Below are 19,501 nucleotides of genomic sequence, written 5' to 3'. Positions count from 1 at the left end.
GCCTCTGCTCAGTCTGGTTCTTCCTGCTGACTTGTTCTGGGAATGCTGGCAGGTCTCGCTGGGCACCTTGGATGTCTGGACTCTGCGGAGTGACCATCAGGTATTGATAAAAGAAAGTTTAAGAGAAACAGCCGATATCTGAAGGTCACAGCAGGTAAGTTAAAACCCATTATAGAGCTCCTCCTCTTGGCTCCAGTCTGATGCTTTACCTGCCAGATCATTCTGAAAACCTTCAGGAACAAATGTTCTTGTGACCATTAGGGGAAATAAAATGGTGCCAGTTCATTGGAATAGTTTGATAGCCAGGTGCTGCACAGTAATTACCCTTCCTTGGGTCCAGTGCTGGTCACTGCGTGTTTGTACCAAGGTCATCCTGAATCCTGCAGCATCCTGTGCCTGGGAGCAGTGGGAAAGAAGAGTTCTGGGGTTGTCTGCTTCACTTTCCAGCTCTTTAATCAAAGATACACACAAATACATTGAGAGTTTTCATGTTTCAGTGGCTTCTTTTTCTTACCAGCAGAATATTAAATGCAGCTTTGCTTTTTTGTGGAGTTCAAATTCCAGGCTTTTTGTGGAAAAGGAACCTCAGCATGTCCCTGATCTGGCCCAGGAGTTGTGCAGTTTGGGATCTTTGCAAGGAGCCTCACGGATGCTGTTCTGTTCCTCAGAACATCTTGATTTCCACAGCTCCTCAGTGAGGCATTGCAAAGCCTCTTGGACCTCTGGAATTGTGACAGGGAAAGGAAAAAAGCAGGATGAATGTGGATGTGAATCCTGCAGGCAGGAGCAGACAGCTCTGGGGTCTCCTCTTGTCATATTTTACAGTAGTGCACTGTACTCCTGGAAAGATCTCTTCAGGAATTCAAGCTATTAAACGGGTTGTAAAATTGAAACAAAAGCTTCTTGCAAAGTCAAATATACCAGGCTGGGGGAGAAGCCAGGTGGGTACAAGCAGAACAGGATCAAAGCAGTTTTAATCCGTGTGCTGTAATGTGGAGAGGTGTTATGGCCTCATAAAAGGTTGCAGCCATGGTAATTTCACTCTGTCCTTTGGAGATGAGACATTTCTACCTGCTGAGAGCAGGTGCTCAGGCTCCAGCAGGACACTCCTCAAATCCCTCCTTGCTCTGGGCTGTAATTAGCAATTTCATTTCTTCTCTTATCAGTGACAGACTGAGACTCTGTCCAGAAAAAATGAAATGTGTGCTCCACTTTCTCATATTGGTTCATAAGTTTCCCTTGGTTAATGAGGATTTTTATCCTCCTTTAGAACAGAAGCAGGAGAAAAAGGGGAAAAAATCTTCCATGACTATTTCTCATTGCAAATGTGCTGTGAAGAAGCTCCCTTTAGAACATGCAGAAGTGCTAATGTCTTGCAAGAATAATAATTTTCTGTAATACTTCCCTGAAACGTAACTGTTGAGAATAACTCCAACTTTGCACTGAAAGAAGCATTTCCAGTTACTGTTCTCCAGGAAGGCTGGCTTGGTTTGTGCACTGCAGAGATTTTATTTGCAGCTGAGATTCTTTCATCTTGCCCTGTGATGCTCTGGGAAGGGAGCCCTGTGTGCCTAAGCCAGGGGAAATGCTGTGTGTGCCGGGGAAATGCTATGCAGGGAACAGTCCTGACACAGGTATGGAGTGGGACATGCTGCTTCTTGACCCTGAAATCTGATTTTTGGGGCGTTTTGCAGGAAGTTTGAGGAGTAGGAGTGAAGCCCACAGCAGCTGTTAGAACAAATCTGTATCTGAATTCTTCCTGGTGCTCCTCCACTCAGAGAAGCTGTGGCTGCTCCATCCCTGCAAGTGTCCAAGGCCGGGTTGGATGGGGCTTGGAGCAGCCTGGGATATTGAGAGGTGTCCCTGCAGGCAGAGAGAAGGGAGGATGATCTCTGGAGGTTCCTTCCAACACAAACCACTCTGGAAGTCTGTGACAATCCCTCAGGACCGAGCCACAGCCTGCTCATGTACCACAGAAAGAGCAGAAGCTGATTTGGGCCCACACACCACTGTGAGATTCACTTGATTTGGGCTCCCATCCCTGGAAATACCACCTGGCATTGTGCTTCTGGGGGCACTTTGGGCACTAGAGTGTGAGAGAGTGTCTAAAGGAGGGGCACAGGGATGGAGAAGGGTCTGGGTTGGCCCGTGAGGAGCAGCTGAGGGCACTGGAATTGTTCAGCTGGAGCAGGCTGAGGGCAGAGCTCCCCGGGGGCTGCAGCTCCTCCCGAGGGGCAGCTCCCATCTCTGCTCTGGGGCAGGGACAGGAACCAGGGAACGGCTGGAGCTGGGCCAGGGCAGGTCAGGCTGGAGAGCAGGAAAGGTTCTTCCCCCAGAGGGTGCTGGCACTGCCCAGGCTCCCCAGGGAATGGGCACGGCCCCGAGGCTGCCAGAGCTCCAGGAGCGTTGGGCCAGCGCTGCCAGGGATGCCCAGGGTGGGGTTGGTGGGGGTCTGGGCAGGGCCAGGGGTGGCACTGGGTGATCCTTGGGGTCCCTTCCAGCTCAGGATATTCTGTGATCTTGTGGTCCTATGAAATAAAGGAAGGAAATCACCTCTAACTGTGGATCTGGAGTCCAGAGAGCTCTCATTAGGGGGGCAGCAATTCTGACTGGCAGTGCTTTAGCAGGAGCTCCCCTGGCAGCTGGATTTGGGCACTTTCAGAAGCAGGGAGAGGACCCTACATTTCCCTGCTGCTGGACATCCAGGAGCCCTTCCCCTCCCTGCCTCGAGCTGCCAGGCTGGCTGTGCTGGATGGCAACATCAGGGAATTCAGGGTATTCCAGGGGGCAAGTCCACATTTGGCAACCTTAAATTCCTCATTTTTCTGCTTTTGTGATGTCACTGCATGCTTCCTGATGATCTTTATGAAATCTGGAGCTGTTTTAATGGCAGATACAGCCCAGTGAGCTGCTGGCAGTCCCTCTCCCTTTCCTGCTGTCTCCAGCTTTGGGCTCCTGCTGTTTTCTCCCACCCTGGAGCCCAGCTGACACCAGAGAAGGCAGAATTTGGTAACCCTACAGAAAATGCAGCAGTTCCCGGCCTGTGGGGCGGCTCGTGGGAGGTGTGAGCAGCAGGATGGGGTATCCCAGGTGTTGTCCTGCTGTTGTGGGGTGGGACCACCCTGCAGTGTCCCCTGGAGGTGACAGATGACTGTGTAAACATAATGCATCTCCTCTCCCTTCTCTCTGCCCGCATTAAGCCTGCTCTGTTTTCCCTCTTTGCCTCTGTTTTCCTCACCTGGAATCTCTTTCTCCTTTATCTCTCTTCACTAGTTCTTGCATTATTGCATAATGGGAGAGACAAGGCAAGAACCTGCTGATCCCAGCTGAGGTCTCGGCTTTAAAGTCTTAAAGAAAATACTATTGAGAACCCTCTAGATCAATGTTTTGCTAAAAAGTTTTCCCAAACTAATCCAAGGAAGGAGCACAGTGTAATGTTTCTTTGAGGTTGAAAGGAGAAAGTGCTAATTTCATGCAGAAAAGATTGCATCTTGGACTACCATAGGAATAGAAAATAAATTGGTATTAAATTACATTTGTCTGCCTCAAAATAATCTAATAAAGCATCTTCTGGATCAATAGCTGAATCATTATCCCAGGCACATAGTGAGCTTTGCCTCTTTTAATTTGAGATTCAAGAATAGAGGTTTTTGCATTACCATAGTAAAAAGAATAATACTTTAAGTCCTCATAGGAAGAAGGCAGAAGTAGGACAAAAAAAAGATAAGAACCACACTCAGTGCCTTAAGCAAGTGTCATTCTTCATTTGAAACTTGTAATTTATGGGTAGTGTGAAATAAATTTTTATATTTAATGACTGTCAATCTGTCAGCTGTGCTGACAAAAAAATCCAACAACGCTAAGTGAAAGGACTTTGTGTGCAGGAAGGGAAGAGAAGGGCAAGACAAGGCTTTCAACAACTTTGTTCTCCTAATTAAGGCTCACTAGGGAAAAAATAGGAAAGAGATGGCACAGTTCTCCCCTGAAAATGCAGTTTCATCAAAAGAAAATGAGACGTGCCAGTGTTGGCTGCAGTGTGCACAGTCCAAACAAGGCTGACGTGGGGAGAAACTGCAGCCACATGCAGACTGTGGTCAAAAAAGCTGGAATAACAGGGGTGTGGATTCCAAATACTGCAAAGCAGCTGAGTTTATCAAAGCATGGAGTAAATAGAGAGAGAACATGGTCAGAAAAGGCAAAACCAGGCTAAATGTGTGTGTCTGGTTATTTAAAGTATTGAGACTTCAAATAGGTGCTGAAGAGTGACCTCAGAAATGGCATTAAGGATGTGATGAAGGGTGAGGTTATTCCTGAGGCTGGGAGGGGTGGGTGGGCACTGTCAGCCTGGGACAGTCCTCAAATTTCTATCTTGAAAAAGCAGATTTTTTCATTCCCCTGCAATCAGTTTCCCTGTAATATATTCATTAATGCAGCAGGTGGAACAGGGAGTACGATGTAAGTCCAGGGCACCAAGCTGGGAAGAGGTACAAACAGTACAGAGCACTGAATCACAGTTCCAAATGATCTTGATAAGTGGGAGAAATGATCTGAAACCAATAGGCTGAGCCTCCCTGCAGGGAGGAGTAACTGAGAAAGGTGAAACCAAATACATCAGCTCTGAGCAATCCATGAGCAACTGCACAGCACTGCAGGAATTTGGGAAAACGGGGTGGGGGGACTCCCCCAGAGGCAGCAGATGTTGTGGTAAAGGGGAGGGTAAGGCCAGGTTGGACAGGGCTGGTGGAAGGTTGGAATCAGATGGGATTCAAGGTCCTTCCAACCCAAACCATCCTGGCATTCCAGCCTCTGGTGATCCCAACACTCCTGTCAAATGAGCAGGAGTTTTCTGCTGGAGGTGCTGATGCCAAGAGCTTTTGTGTCTTGCCAAACAAGAGGTGCACAGGGGCTGTGCTGCAGCTCGTTATCCACGCTGCTTTCAAGTTATTGTCCCACAGGGATTTGCCCAGAGCGTTTTGCTGTGGAGAGCTGGCAGTGCTCTTGGTTTCTCGTGTTCCCTGTCAGCATCTCTGTGTGGGTGAGGAGCAAACAAAGCCAAAACTTGTGATGAGGAGTGTTTGCAAAAGAGCTCAAAGGTTCCCATGGCCCTGTCTTGGGTGGGGATTGGAGCTGGGCCTTGAGCTGGTGACAGATTTATGGGATTTTTCCCCGTACCTGGATGGTGTTGCCAGTTTCCAATGTAACAAGATCCCATGAGGGTGAGTGGCTTTGGAGTTGTTCCTGTTGCCTGTGGAGCCACGTGATGGGATGAACTCACAGCTCTGGAGCAGGCAGGGCTGCAGAACCCATCCCTCCAGGAGAGCGTCCTTTGCTCCAGGAAGTTCACGCAGACACTGCAAGAGCCGATTTTTCCTTTTCTTTCAACCATCCACCCCTGGATTTGCTTTGTTCCGGCCCTCCATGGATCCTGCAGCTTTTGGGCAGCTCTGACACCACGATTCCCAGGCTAAGGAGTTTTGTTTTCATGGTGTCTCAGCATTGTCAGGCAAACACCTCCAGCATGTGCAGTGCTCTGGAGGATCCATCTGACTGTGCCTGAGCCTCCTGCTTTTCTTCTGGAGCTGCTGGAGGGGAAACTTGCTCCACATCAGCACAGCCTGGTTTGGGGAGGGCTACAACTCCTGCCCTGCCTGTCATCCCTGTTCCTGTGTGCTCTGCATGACCCTTTGATGGATAGTGACCGCTTGTCAGCCTTGAGATCTGCGTTTGCCTCTTCTGATGTCTCCAGCCCTGTCTTGGGTGTTTGGCTTTGACTGAAACACTCACAGGAACTGATGTGGTGCAACCGTGGGATTTGTAGTTCCTGAATCTTGCCTGGCTGATCCAAGAGGAGGAGGAGGAGGAAGGGGAGAGCCTCCTGTCTGTGCCACTCTTCAACTCTTCACATTCCTCAAGCTCTGGCTCCAGCTCTGGACCCCAACCCTGCTGAAGGTGAGGAGGAGAATCTCCCCCTGCGGCTGTGCCTTCGGCGTGGGAACACTTTTGAGGAACTACAGAGGGTTAAACCCACATTTCTGAATGCAGCCCAGGGGGGAGTCACATGCAGCAGGGAGATTTTGCAAGTCGGTGCGTGCAGCTCAGGGTGAAGAGGGGGAGGCAGGGGCACAGGCCTGGGTAATCCCAGGAGGCACAGGGGACAGAGGGACCTCATCCAGCACAGGCTGGAACCTTCCTGCTTGGGGGTGGCACAGTGTGGCACCTGTGCAGTGCAGAGTGGGACAGTGGCATGTAAAGGACAGGCAGCAGGAGGAGGAAGAGGAGGAGGAGGCTGAGCTGCATTCCCAGCACCAGGAGCAAGCTGGAGCAGGTAAGGCTCTGCTGGCTGCTCTGGGAATGAGGCAGAAGGACCTGCTGGGTGTTTCTCTGCTGTTTTGTGAGAGCTTGGAGGTGTCCAAAAAAGGAGGAAGTCAGTTCACCAGAGGGATGTTGGCATTGCACAAAGAATAAGAAAAAATCTAGAGAACACGGAGCCTGGGAGTGCAGGAGAGGAGAGGCTGCTCCTCAAGGTGCCTCAGAAGGGATCAGAGGGAGGTTTGGGAACCCAAATCCCCAGATGGGCAGTTCTGCAGGGAAAGGCAGCAGAGCCAAACTGTGGTGCACTGAGAGGTAAAAGCAAAGCTGCTTTGGCTGAGGAGCTGCCAGCATTTGGGGAAGGCTGTTTCCCACAGGGAGTGGCTGAGCTGCTGCACCTTCACTGTCACCTCCTGGGGACTGTCCTCCAGAGGCCCCAGATTCTCATCATCTGAGCCAGAGAGCCTTGATTCATCTCCAAATGGATGTGCCAGCAGCAGCAACAGGATGGTTTTAATCAGGTTTTTTTTTTTTCAGTTTCTAATTATTTTTTTCCTTTAGTTTCCTCTGTTTTTTCACTCTTTGCTTCTGTCTTCTCTGGGCTTTTCTGTCTTGATTTTACACTCCCTTCTGTTGGATGGCAAAAGAGGGAAAGGAGTGAGAAAACCCAGCCTGAATGCACCTTTTGGTGCTGGGATGTGCCTGTGACACATGGTGCCCATGATCCTCATGTGGCCCATGGTCCCCATGTGCCCAGGGGAACCCCTCCTCACCTGTGCAGGTGAAGAGCAGGTGCTGTGCCCATCCTGTGTGCACACACTCACTGCTTTGATCCTTTATGTTTTCAGGGATCCTTTAAGTTCAGATCCTTTAAGGGTGTTTTTAGCCATTTTGGGTTTTTTTTCCCCAGTGATCAGAAAAAAATTTCACGTTGTTTCTCTTGCCTCTGTTTCCTTTCTGACATTCTTCAACCAGAGACTGTTCTGGCTTTGTGCAAGGGGGTAAATACAGCCACAACCATCAGGAAAAAAAAAAGAAAAAAAGTCAGAAACAAAACAATCCCCTTTGGAAGGAGAGTGGGTGAGATCTGTGAGGGATCCTCCCACCAGGAGACAGCAACAGGCTCCTGGTTTGAGCAGAAGTTAAAAAGTAAGTGGTGGTTTTGGAGAGCTGGAGTGGAAGGTAATTGAAAAGTAAACTCCAGAGTCTTCCAAGCATTTAACAGCCGCCCACAGGTGCTGGCAGGAGGTTAGAGAGCTGTGTCAGCAGGGAAAAAAACACCTGGAAAACATTGGGCACTGTGTCTGCTGGGAGAACTTCCCTGAGGAGAGGGAAGGGGAAAGAAAAAGAGAGGGGAAAGGAAAGTAGAGGAGAGGAAGAAGGAAAATTGAGGAGAGGAGAAAGGAAAACAGAAGAGAGGGGAAGAGAAAGCAGAGGTGAGGGACGAGGAAAAGAGAGGAGAGGGAAAAGGAAAAGAAAGGAGAGGGGAGAGGAGAGCAGAGGAGAGGGGACAGGAAAGCAGAGGAGAAAGGAAGGGAAACAGAGGAGAAAGGAAGGGAAAGCAGACACCTCAAAGGTTTCACTGCTGCTGGGTGGGAGATCCTGCTTGACTCTGCCTTCAGCAGATGCATTTTTCTGCCTCATCTGCACTCCCATCCTGTGGTGAGGATCTGTCCCAGTGTCAATTCCAGGGAGGGGCATTTCCACCAGCTCCAGGTTCTTCTGAAGGTGATGGCAAAGAGGCTTGGCAAGGAGAAACCCTGACTGTTCCTTGGTAATTGCTTACAAAATGTGAATGCTGATGAATGTCAAGATAATTTAAGGAATATTTAAAGATAACTTTTCCACCTCTCAACAAAAACCGAACATACAAAGTGAGTCTGTGTGTACTGAGTTCATGCTGGCCAACACCAGGTGCTGACATCCCCAAGGAGCACAGTCACTGCTGTTATCCTTTATTTGCTGTCTCTGCAAGATTTGGGATGTTCTTTTTCTCTTTTCAGGGCTAAAAAATGCCTCGTGGCTCATGGGAAGCAGGATCCTCAGGAAGGCAGCAGTGGGAGTGAGGGTTTCACAGTCTGCTCCCCACTCAGCTGTTGTGGGGTTGGTTGGTGCTTCCCAGCAGGGAGAGAAAGAAATGCTGAATTAGAGAGAGAAATGCTGAATTTCTGACCAGAAAACACAGAATCCTTCAAGGAGACACACCTTCAGCATGGCCCAGAAAAGGCAAACTGGTGGAACTGAGAAAAATGGGTCCTCCCTCCTGTACAGCAAGAGTGATTTCAAGGAAGGAGCCCTGCAGTGGGTGACAGGTAAGGGAGCAGCTCATTGCTAACAGGAGAGGCAGATCTGAGCTCAGTGTCCTTAAAATAACCACTGACAGATTTTACCAAAGATGCTCTTTAACAGCATCTCACTTGTGAAAGTACCAGAACACTGTGGATGTTTCAGCAGTTTGGGAAAGGGATGGAGATGCTTTGGGGTTTTTTTTAGGAATACCTGATATGCAGGAATGAACGAATCAACCTATGGAAAAGCAGTCCCCTGCAAGGCCTCTCCTCTTGGCCTTTGAAGCTGAGAAATCTTTGGGAAACTTGACCTGTGCTGGGGACAGCAGGGCAGGGGGATTGTGCCCCTGTGCCCTGTGCTCAGGTGAGACCCCACCTGCAGAGCTGCCCCTGCCCTGGCCCAGCACAGGGAGGAGCTGGAGCTGCTGGAGAGATCCAGAGGAGACACCAGGGGGATCAGAGGGATGGAGCAGCTCTGCTGGGAGGACAGGCATTGTTCACCTGGAGAGGAGAAGCTTTGGGGTGAGCTCAGTGTGGCCTTGCAGAGCCTGAAGGGGCCAACAGGAAAGATGGAGGGACAGGACACAGGGAATGACTCCCGCTGCCAGAGGGCAGGGATGGATTGGATATGGGAAGGAATTGCTCCCTGGGAGGCCCTAGCACAGGGTGCCCAGAGCAGCTGTGGCTGCCCCTGGATCCCTGGCAGTGCCCAAGGCCAGGCTGGACAGGGCTGGGAGCAGCCTGGCAGAGCCTTGGATGGCTGGTCACTCAAACCCCCCACACACCCTCCAGCAGGGCCCACTTTTTGCTCTAAATGTCCCCAGGAGAAGCCCAGGGACACCTGGCTGACCCTGGAGCTGCAAAGGGGAAGGCAATTTGGTTGAGACCTTTCAGTGAAACAGGATCTCAGCTGAACCAGCCACTTCCTTCGGCCCAAACTCTTCCTCTCTCTGTAGCACGGCTTGTGTAAGCTCTAGGTGGATGCCAGATGGGCTGCCTGGAGATCACAGCTCTCCCGTGCTGCTCCTCAAATCTAGGACAGGCTGTCCTCACACGTTTTAGGCTCCTGACTTGAGTCTCTAGGATGCATCTCTGATCCTGCCCCGAGCTGACACGGGAAGAGCTTTGAGCAGAGCCACGCTGCAGCCACGCTGCTGCAGGATCTGGGTGTGCTCCAGGGCAGCCCTGCCACATTCCCAAGCAATGGGATTGCTGGAAAGCACTTGAATTCATTGCTCAAGTTGGTTTTTATGGTGGGTGGGCAATGGGAGGGTCTCCAAGAGGGCAGTGAGCCTCAGCAGCACCCAGCAGCCCGAGCCCATTGTTTGTGGTGGTGAAGCAGCAGGCCAGAGGCCTACAGACCAATTCCTGACTCGAGCTGACAGAAGCCACGAGAAAGCCAAAACTGGTTTTTCTACAGCTCCAGGGGCTTCCAGATTGCCATGGCTGTGGTGAGGGCACCACACGCTGCCCAGCCTGAGGGGTTCTTGTGCCCAGGGAGGGAGCGGGGTTGGGCTGGGCAGCACATCCTGGTTCTAACACATTCCTGGTGGGTTCTCTTGGCAATTCCAGCTCACAAAACTACTTGTTTTCCCTGAGAAAGAGCTCTAAGACTGTGGAAAACAAGTTGTTTGAGTCGGGATTCGGTTTGTAGGCCTTTGGCCTGCTGTTTCACCACCACACCTCCAGGCAGGGGTTGCTGAGGCAGGACATGGTTGAGCATCCTGTTATCTTGTCTTAGCTCTGGCTGCTCACTCCTAGGATGTCTGGGGGGTTTCCTCCCTTTCTGCACTCTGTTTCCTTCCAGGGGGTCTAAGGCTGCTTGCAAAGCTCCTTGGCAATGGCCGAGGAGGGGATTCTGGATCAGTTTAAATCACACCAGGGTGGTTTGTGTTCTCGGCCTCCCCTTTGCCAGGTGCTGCTGGGCTGTGGGATAAAACTGACAGAACAAGAGGACACAGGCTCAAGCTACGTCAGGGAAGGTATAGGTTGGATATTAGGAAAAAAAAATTCACAGAAAGAATAATAAAGTACTGGAATTGTCTTCCCAGGGAGGTGGTAGAATCACCATCTCTGGATGTGTTTAAAAAAAGACTGGACATGGCACTTGGTGCTATAATCTAGTTGAGGTGTTAGGGCACAGGTTGGACTTGATGATCTTAGAGGTCTCTTCCAACCTCATTATTCTGTGATTCTGTGAAAACTGCCCTAGTGCTGTGCTCATGGCTCTTTTGGGCTCTTGCAGAACCCCCCCAAGGCCGGGTGCTGCTGGTGCTCAGCATGGACAACACCTGCCGCACCTCCTCCTTCGACATGGACCTTTGTGCTGACAAACTGCAGTCCCTTGGCATCCAGGTGAGCTCCCCCGGGACTTAATTCCAGCTGCATTTGCTTAATTTGCATTTACACCCACGTCCCAGATGGCATTGGGGATTTTTTTTTTGGTTTGAGAGTCGCTTGTTTCAGTCCAACTTCAGTCTATTCCCTGTGGGCTGGAAGTCAACTGGGATGAACTTGGCTTAAACCTCAGTGAAGAAACTCTTTGAAGATAATTTGTAGTGAATTTTGCTTAAAATTCACTCTGATGGGGCAGAGCATCCCTGGGATATCTGCCTTGTCTTGTCCTTCATCACAAAAAGGCGTTTTCTTCCCTTGTGACTTTCCCTGCCCTTCCCAGGCAGGTTTTACTCACTGCAGCTGAGGCAGGAACACAAGTTTTGGGTCTGTGGCAGCTCTGTGGGTGGGATTGGAGGTGCTCCCTGTGGGAGACAGCTCTGGGACACAGATTTGGGTTGCAGTACCCCACGAGGAGTGGTAGTGAAATGTGAGAAAAGAATTTGTAGAAAATTTACACACAAAATTTATACACAGCATATAAACCTTAAACTTTAAAATTAATTTTCTACAAATTCATTTCTCCCAGTGAAACAGCAGGCCAAAGGCCTACACACCAAATCCTGACTCGAGCTGACAGAAGCCATGAGAAAGCTGACAGCTCTTTGTGAGAACAGAGTCCTGCAGCAGTGAAAAACAACTTGTTTTTCCTGAGAAAGAGCTCTAGGACTGTGGAAAACAACCTGCTTTCCCTGAGAAAGAGCTCTAGGTCTGTGGTAAACATTAGCCACCTGTATAAACTGTTTTTATACTGTTAGAAAAATGAAAACGATCTCTCACAAAGAACTTTCCCTGCACGTACACACCTGGGGTTTGAGTGACAGGGTAACAATTTGTTACTGACCAGCTGGGGATAGACGAGGGATGTTCTTAAAAACCCTATAAAAGGGGATGCACAAAATAAACTGGGATGAATCCTTTCTTTTTGCACCATAAAATGTGTCCTACATTGTTGGGAAAGATGAAAGTTCGACAAGACAGTCTCACAGATATGTGTGCTTGGCAGAAAGATCTCTGAATGTAGAACCTGAGAGCAGAATAGAGATGGAAGCAAGCTTTGATATAGAAGAATAAGAGAGGTCTAAATTGAGAATTGCTGAGCCAGTCTTACTGGACAACTAAGAAAGCAAAGGTTAAGTTGAGCTGGAAGGAGGTTTTATGATTAGAGCAAAGGATATGTTGGCCACAAACAAAAAAGATGTTTGTTCCAAGTGGAAATAGGTCTTAGGAAAAGCAGAAGATACCACAGGCAAACAAACATGTCAATGTAGCAAGTAGAAAAAGGGTCTAAGAATTTTCCACTGCAAGAAAACTGAAAAACAACTTTAAGCTTGAAGTGTAACACACTAGCTCATGTGTTTGGACAGTAATGACTATCTAATGACTAGTAATGACCATCATGTGGTAATGACAGTAGTTGTGATAGGCTGTAGGTAATACTGAAGGTATTGATTGGTTCTGAGGTGTTGAGATGCTCAGGAAAGAAAAGTATGTAATGCATTGTAACCAGAACTAAAGGGGCTTCAGCTTTGCCTACAAGCTGGAGCTGACAGCTGTAGGCATGGCTCTGTCACCCATGACCCATGGCTGCTGTAAAATACAATAAACAGCATTTTGTGTACAATAAACAGCATTTTCTATACAATAAACAGCATTTTGTGTACAATAAACAGCATTTTCTATACAATAAACAGCATTTTGAAGAGCCACCTGGTGTCCCACATCTCTCATCTCAGGCTCTTACACTACATCCTTCTTTATCGAGCGCCACAGTGACAACGAGGTTTGCCCAGCCTGGTTCTGCTGGGAACTGGAGCCCAAACTGGAGGGTGGCTCTGGTTTTGTGTTTGTTCCCGGGCAGGTGCCGATGGATCTGTGGAGAAGGCTGATCCAGGAGGGCGTCCTGAAGCCCGAAGTGAGGCGGTACCTGTTCTACAGCTCCAGGGGCTTCCAGATTGCCATGGCTGTGGTGAGGGCACTGTGGGCTGCCCAGCTGGGCACTGGGGTTCTTGTGCCCAGGGAGGGAGCGGGGTTGGGCTGGGCAGCACATCCTGGTTCTGACACGTTCCTGGTGGGTTATCTTGGCAATTCCAGCTCACAGGATTCTTGCAGATGGAGGGCAGGTCCCTCTCTCCACCCCATTGCTGGCAGTCCCACCAAAGCAGGCTGTCCATGGGTCACCAGCACATGCTGAAGTGACAGCACCTACAACAGGATTGGTCTAGAACTTGATTTTAAAGATCTGAAGGCATTCTGGTCCTAATGCTAATTTAGACCATCAAATCAGTCAACTTTTGGTCTTGTTTGTCTTCTTCTGGTGAAAGAAACTCCTCCAGAGACCCAACCGTGAGCATCTGCTGTGAGGCTGGTGCTTTGCAGCCTCAAAGCTGCAAAGGGTGTGATCAAAGCCAAATCTTTGTTTTAATTTTTTTTTTTTTTTTTTATTTAGGGATAGCCATTATACAAATCTTCTCCTTTCACTGATACTGTAGGAATTGGTGCTCAGTGTTTTGAGGGGTTTGGTGCCTGTTTAGTGCACCTGAGTTTTGTCATTATGAGAAGATGCTGTGCCCTACATGTCACACCTGCTCGTAGGCAATGTCCTGCCCAAATCTGTGCTCTGTGAGGTGAAGGAATCCAGTTTTCCCTGACTTTAACACAGCCCTTTAGCCCTGTGTCAGTGCACACTGGTTGAGCATTACTGTAATAGAGTGGTCTCTGCACCACCTTGAAATGGGAACTTTCTAAATTCAGGGACTCTGAGAATTATTATCAATATTCCTCAGTGAGTGCATTCCTCATCTAAATGGAAGAACTCTGTTGAAATCCTTCCTAGGGATGAATCATCATTAATAATTCACTCTTTGTCTTTGGTGAGTGGTGATTTTTTAAAATAAACTAGGGCTCACTTAGTCCTTCCATTCCTTTCTTTCCTCTATTTATTATTGGAAAGAAATTTTGGCCTTTCTCACCCTGTGAAAAATCTCATGGGACCTAATTTATAAGGGGGAAGGGACTGTTATTTTCTTCTTCCTGTGACTTTTCTCACTTTCATGGGTTTGTGACTCTCACCAGCCTCTCTATTTTTCCCCAGGTATTCTACATCTCTCTCTGGACAAACCTTTACTCCACCCTCCAGCTGTGTTCCCTGGGTCACTCCTGGGGGGCTGGCGTGCTGGTGACACTGGTGGCCCTGGCTCTCACTGTCCTGGTGATCCTGGTCATTGATGGGCACCAGAGGAAGGTGAGAGGAGGCTCTCGGTGTGGGAATGTTGAGAGAGGGGAGCAGGATTCCTCCTGCTGGGGCATTCCCTAGCTGCTGGCAAAGAATACAATGATCCAGGGAGGAGGGAATAATTTTACAGCACTCAGGGAAGGCAAGGGATGTTCTGCAGCCAAGGGAGGGGATAGAATGCTTGGAGGGGAAGTGTTAGAGCTGCTCAGGCTGGCTCAGACCTCCTGCTGCTGGAGATCAGAGGCTCAGAGAATCCCAGGCTGGTTTGGTTAAAAGGGACCTTGAAGCTCATCACATTCCACCCCCTGCCATGGGCAGAGACAGCTTCCACTAGACTGAGCCCTGTCCAGCCTGGCCTTGGGCACTGCCAGGGATCCAGGGGCAGCCACAGCTGCTCTGGGCACCCTGTGCCAGGGCCTGCCCACCCTCCCAGGGAACAATTCCTAATTCCCAATATCCCATCCATCCCTGCCCTCTGGCAGCGGGAGTCATTCCCTGTGTCCTGTCCCTCCAACCCTTGTCCCCAGTCCCTCTCCTGCTCTCTTGAAGCTTCTTTGAGCACTGAGAGGCCACAACAAGGTCACCCTGCAGACCAACCCTTGCAGAGTGTGGATTGTGCTCCCACAGCAGCTCTGGCTCCTGCCCTGCTCCTGGTGATTCCTCCTTGCATTCCCTGCTGCCTTTGGCATTACTGGCACCATTTATTTGGCTGAAGAATAATATTGGAAAGTCTTTATTGAAAATCCAGAGGGGGATTCGGAGCAAATGATTCTTCCAAGAGGAAACCAGGCAAATGTGGGGGTTCACAGCGGTTCAAGAAAGGAGACTGCTGGGGGATGGAAGGGAGAACATGACACTGGAACTCAATCCCACTGATTTCCTTTCAGAGCTGCAGTATTTGGGATTATCTAGCTGCAGTTTGTAGACTTTTGCTGTGCATTGTGTTATTTTTCCTTGCATTCTTTAACAGCTAAACGTGAACACAGATGTGAGGCTGGCAGCTGTCAATGAAATCTTTATCAAACACAGCATAATCCTGGGGATTACAGATGTCCTGGATGGGCCACACAACATCCTACAAGTATCCTTGGTGGGAATTGGTCAGATCTCTCCTGGATAAATGCCTCCTGCTGGAGGCATTTATCAGTTACATAAATTACATTTATCAATCACAACATCAATTATTATTGATGTTGTGATCCAGAGGGTGGCATTCCTAGGATCTGCTTTGTCTCCTATGGGATGGTATGAGGAATTGGGACATTTTTATTTCTCCTGTAAGTGAGGACTGAGATATGCCCAATGGTGATTGGAAATAAAGAGTCTAAAGGATTGAAGTGGAATTCATTAGGGCAGATAATTATTCCTAAAAATATGTTATAATTATGTGCCACTGATGATTCTGCCTATAGGCAGAGGGATTGCAAAGTGCCTATGGCAAAAAAAAAAAAAAAAAAACAAAAAAACCAAACCAAAACCACTAAAAAAAAAAACAGGAAGAAAACCAAACAGTCCCCCAAAAACTCTAACATGGAGAAAAACAAAATCCCCATCTTTGGGCTCATTTGCTGCTTTTCAGAGATTATTTTTCTGCACTAGACAGGGATTTATTGGAATGGAGACAGTTTTAAGGCTCCATGAAGGTGTTAAAGGAAGGTGAGAGAGACACAGAGAGAGGCTTGAAATACAAATGGAGAGGGAAGCCAGGGTGAAGCAGGGAAGGGGACAGGGCAGGAGGGCAAAGTCATTCAGGAGAAGGAGGAAACCCTGAAAAACCTGAATTCCACATTTGTAAACCTGAATTCCATGTCTGTAAATCTGAATTCCATGTTTATTCAGGCCAGCATAGTCCATTAGAGGACTAATCCAGGGAGCCTTCACCTTGACCTACCTGTCCCAAAACTGCCTGAGAGCAGCAAATAACCCAGAGATTTACAATGGCTCTGTCTGCTCCAATGTCAGATCCATTTTAACCCTCTGGATTTTACATTTTCCTGCATCCCTGTGCTGCTGGCAGATGCAGCAGATGCACAAGGACAGAGCTCTGGCTGCCTCAGGGCTGGCAGGACTCACATCCCCAAAACCTCATGGAAAACTTTTCTCAACAGTGTCCTGAGAGCAGCACTGAGAATGGGCAAACTGGTAAAAAATAAATGGAGTGAATCCCTAGAAACAAAGGTGAGACAGCAGGAAGGGGTTTAGGGCAGCTGAGTCACTGTGCCCCACAGTTTATTTAGTGTGGGGTCACTGAGATAAGCAATGGGAAATTACCCTGGGTCATCCCAGGCCGCAGGGGGTGAGGGAAGACTGGCTCTGCTTCCCCATTAGCTTGGAGTTTTGTCTTAGCCCAAACCCTCCAGGCTTCAAACCAGCTGTGTTATTGGGGTCCTGGCTGCCCTGAGCACCCTGAGGCCATCACCTGCCTCAGCTCTGCTCCCTGTGAGCCCATTCCAGCATGGGAGGGGAGGCATGGAGAGAATCCTTCCTTAACCTGCCCCTTGCAGCTGTGGTTTGTTCACTTCAGCCCCGAGCTCTGCCTCCAGGCCCTGGCAGCCCACATCACTCACCTGCAGGGGACACAGGTAAGGGACACTGGGGACAGCCTGGGGACACGGGCAGATCCTGCCCTCAGCCCTGGATTTGCTGGGATGGAGGCAGGAAAGGACAAATGAGTGTTTGAGTGCCCTGCTGGCATTCCCCTGCTGTGCACTGGGAGCTGGGCAGGCTGGGAGGTGAATAAAGTGCACCTGTCCCTGCCCAGTTCAGCAGGAATTTGTCCAGACCCCGTGGAATGTGCGTGTCTGGATAATTAACTGTGCAGCTTTAGTGATGGAAAGCCATCAGGAATGAAAGGCAAATTTTGGAAGCATGTGGCACACCTTGAAACAGCTTCCACCTTGAGCTGTCCTCCTGTGGGATAAGTGGGATAGCCTGGAGGAGCAGGAATTGCTGGATTGAGTTAATTATATACAAATTTTGTCCTCTTAGCCTTCAGAAAATGTTTTGCTCTCTGTGGGTGTGTAAATATCCACTGAACTGACTTTGTGGGGTGAGAGGTGAGAGCCCTCTGAAATCTCCAGGCCGCTCATCTCCCTGAAAGCTGCAGCTCAGGGATGGACAGCAGTTCCCTGATTCACACAGGGCATGAGAGAACTCCGTTTTTAAAGACAGGGCTCTCCATGCCAGGCTGTGTCCGTGGTGCTGGGGGCAGTGACTGGCAGCTGAGGCAGTCAGGCCATGGCACGGACACCCAGCTCCAAGTGCTGGGCACGGCTCTTGGCATGGGAAATCGCAGGAGTGAAAAATGTGCAAAAAAGGAGAAAACTGTACCTTTAAACTCTGTCCTCAAGACACCACTGCTGCATGGGGTGGGAAATCCCAGGAATAAAAACCATGAAGGTGTAAAGAGTGCCCTGTAAAGGCTCTCCATGGGACACCACTGGTGCCTGGGGTGGGAAATCCCAGGAATAAATCCATGTAGGAGGAAATGGTGCCCTGTAAAGGCTGTGCTCAGGACACCACTGCTGCCTGCCTTTGGAGACCCCCAAAATCTCCTTCTCTTCCAGGCAGGCTTGAGGCACAGGCTGAACAAGCTCTGGGTGGTCATGGATGTGGCAGTTCAGCCTGAGCTGGAGGTGGAGGAGGAGGCTCCATGTGAAGAATCCCCTCTTTTATCCAGCGGGGTGACCCTGAATAAAGATCCTGTGACCTGCAGTGAGCTTCTGCACCTCATCCCCGAGGGTCCACCCCAGGTGAGGAGAAATATCCCCCTGACAGTGGCACCAAATCACCCCCCAAGGCATCTCAGCTCCAAGACTCATCCCAGCCATGGGGGACACCACTTTTTTTCTCCAGCAGAAGCACCTGAAGTCCATACAGACCTTCTCCAGCCCTGGTGCTGCAAGGAGCAGGAGGAGGAAGAAACCCTTAAAAACCTGAATTCCACACTTGTAAACCTGAATTCAAAGCTGTCTGAGCAGCTGGTGATAATCCTTGAGGAATTCATGAACTGGGCTTTTCCTTGCTGGTCCCAAGGGTCCTGTTTGGAAGAAAACCTCTCCCCAGGGACCTGATGCCCCTGTCCAGGCTGAGCTGAGCCATGGATGAGTCCAGCCTTTGTCTCCTTTGGAAAGTGCCTTCAAAGACTTGTGCCACGCTGAGCAACAAATGTGCCCTGATTCGTGCTCAGCACGGAGCTACCAAAGGGATGGTTTTGATTTCCTTTGCAGTTTTCCTGTCACTGTCACTAAGTGAATTCAGTGGAGGTGACATCCCTGCAGATGGAGGCTCTCTGGCTGTCTACAGGGCAAAACAACCCCCAGGAGGCAGGGACAGAGCAAGCAGGTCCCCAGGGCCACCCACAGCCAGCGGTCACTTGGTGTCACCCCCCTGTGGGGACAGTGTGCCAGCACTGCTGGCCACAAGGGCATCTGGGCCAGTCATCTGTGCCATTGGCTGCTGTCCTGCTCCTGTCAGAGTAGGACAGTCCTTGAAGCAGGGAGAAGATGGGGTTTGGTGTATGCTCTGCCCACAGGGATGCCCTGCTCTGACACCTCTCTTGTTCCCTGCAGGCCATGGCCCAGCAGCTCCTGGTGATCTTCAGTGCGTGCTACGTCCGGCTGCTGGTCACGGGCCGGCTCCCTCGGGCCAGCCCAGGGGGACACCTGGGCCACAGCAGCATTCCCTGTCTCTGCCAGTTCATCCAGAGCACCGTGCTGCAGACCCACCACAGCTGGGGCAGGGGCAGGTGACCAGAGGGAGCAGGAAAACACCAAAATAGAGCTGTCCCCACACTGCAGGGTGGAGGAGCTGTGGGGCAGAGAAGGGAGCTGTAGTTCCTTGTCCTGGATGAACGAGTGGAAAGAGGACTCTAATAAAAGATGCAGGAAAGCTGCTCACCTTGGAGAGCTCCTACCCACCAGCTTGGTGGAGGGGAGCTGCCCCAGGGGTCAGAAACAACCCAGGGACGGCCTGGGACTCGTTTGTGTCCAAAACCTCGTGCCAGGAACCATCACCCCCTCACACAACCTCGTACCAGCAAAGGCCAGACCATCGCTGGGGAGGCAGCAGGGGGCTGAGCCCTGGAGCACCAGGATTTGGCACTTCCCAGGGTTCAGGATGGCTCTGCTCCTTCTCCCATTGTTTATGTCTCCAGGAATGGCGAGATCCATCTCCTCCTACCTGAGGCCCCAGCACCATTCTGTCAGCAGCCAGCCCCTAACACATGATCCTCTTATGAGAGATCTCCACAAAGGATCCCCTTATCAGTGATCCC

General features: G+C 49.9%; 1 protein-coding gene across 12 annotated transcripts; it reads left to right on the top strand.

The window, feature by feature from the left end:
• Positions 1–23: 23 nt before the first annotated feature.
• Positions 24–19,132, top strand: TMEM268 (transmembrane protein 268). 12 transcript variants are annotated; one of them, XM_068211486.1, is made up of 10 exons: positions 45–154; positions 4,956–5,949; positions 8,313–8,621; positions 10,843–10,952; positions 12,853–12,960; positions 14,086–14,235; positions 15,197–15,307; positions 16,731–16,808; positions 17,793–17,978; positions 18,798–19,132. In XM_068211486.1, exons 3-10 carry the CDS (start codon positions 8,522–8,524, stop codon positions 18,975–18,977), a joined length of 1,023 nt encoding a protein of 340 aa, XP_068067587.1. In that variant the 5' UTR covers positions 45–154; positions 4,956–5,949; positions 8,313–8,521; the 3' UTR covers positions 18,978–19,132. The 12 variants fall into 12 exon arrangements, with proteins under 12 accessions (XP_068067578.1, XP_068067587.1, XP_068067576.1 ...); XM_068211475.1 differs by lacking the exon at positions 18,798–19,132 and having other exon boundaries at positions 17,793–18,691; XM_068211477.1 differs by lacking the exons at positions 4,956–5,949; positions 18,798–19,132 and having other exon boundaries at positions 24–154; positions 17,793–18,691.
• The last annotated feature ends 369 nt before the right edge of the window (positions 19,133–19,501 follow it).

Source organism: Anomalospiza imberbis, chromosome 21 (genome assembly GCF_031753505.1).
Source record: "Anomalospiza imberbis isolate Cuckoo-Finch-1a 21T00152 chromosome 21, ASM3175350v1, whole genome shotgun sequence".
NCBI classification, from domain to species: Eukaryota; Metazoa; Chordata; class Aves; order Passeriformes; family Viduidae; genus Anomalospiza; species Anomalospiza imberbis.
This window is presented reverse-complemented; position numbering and strand designations above follow the sequence as displayed.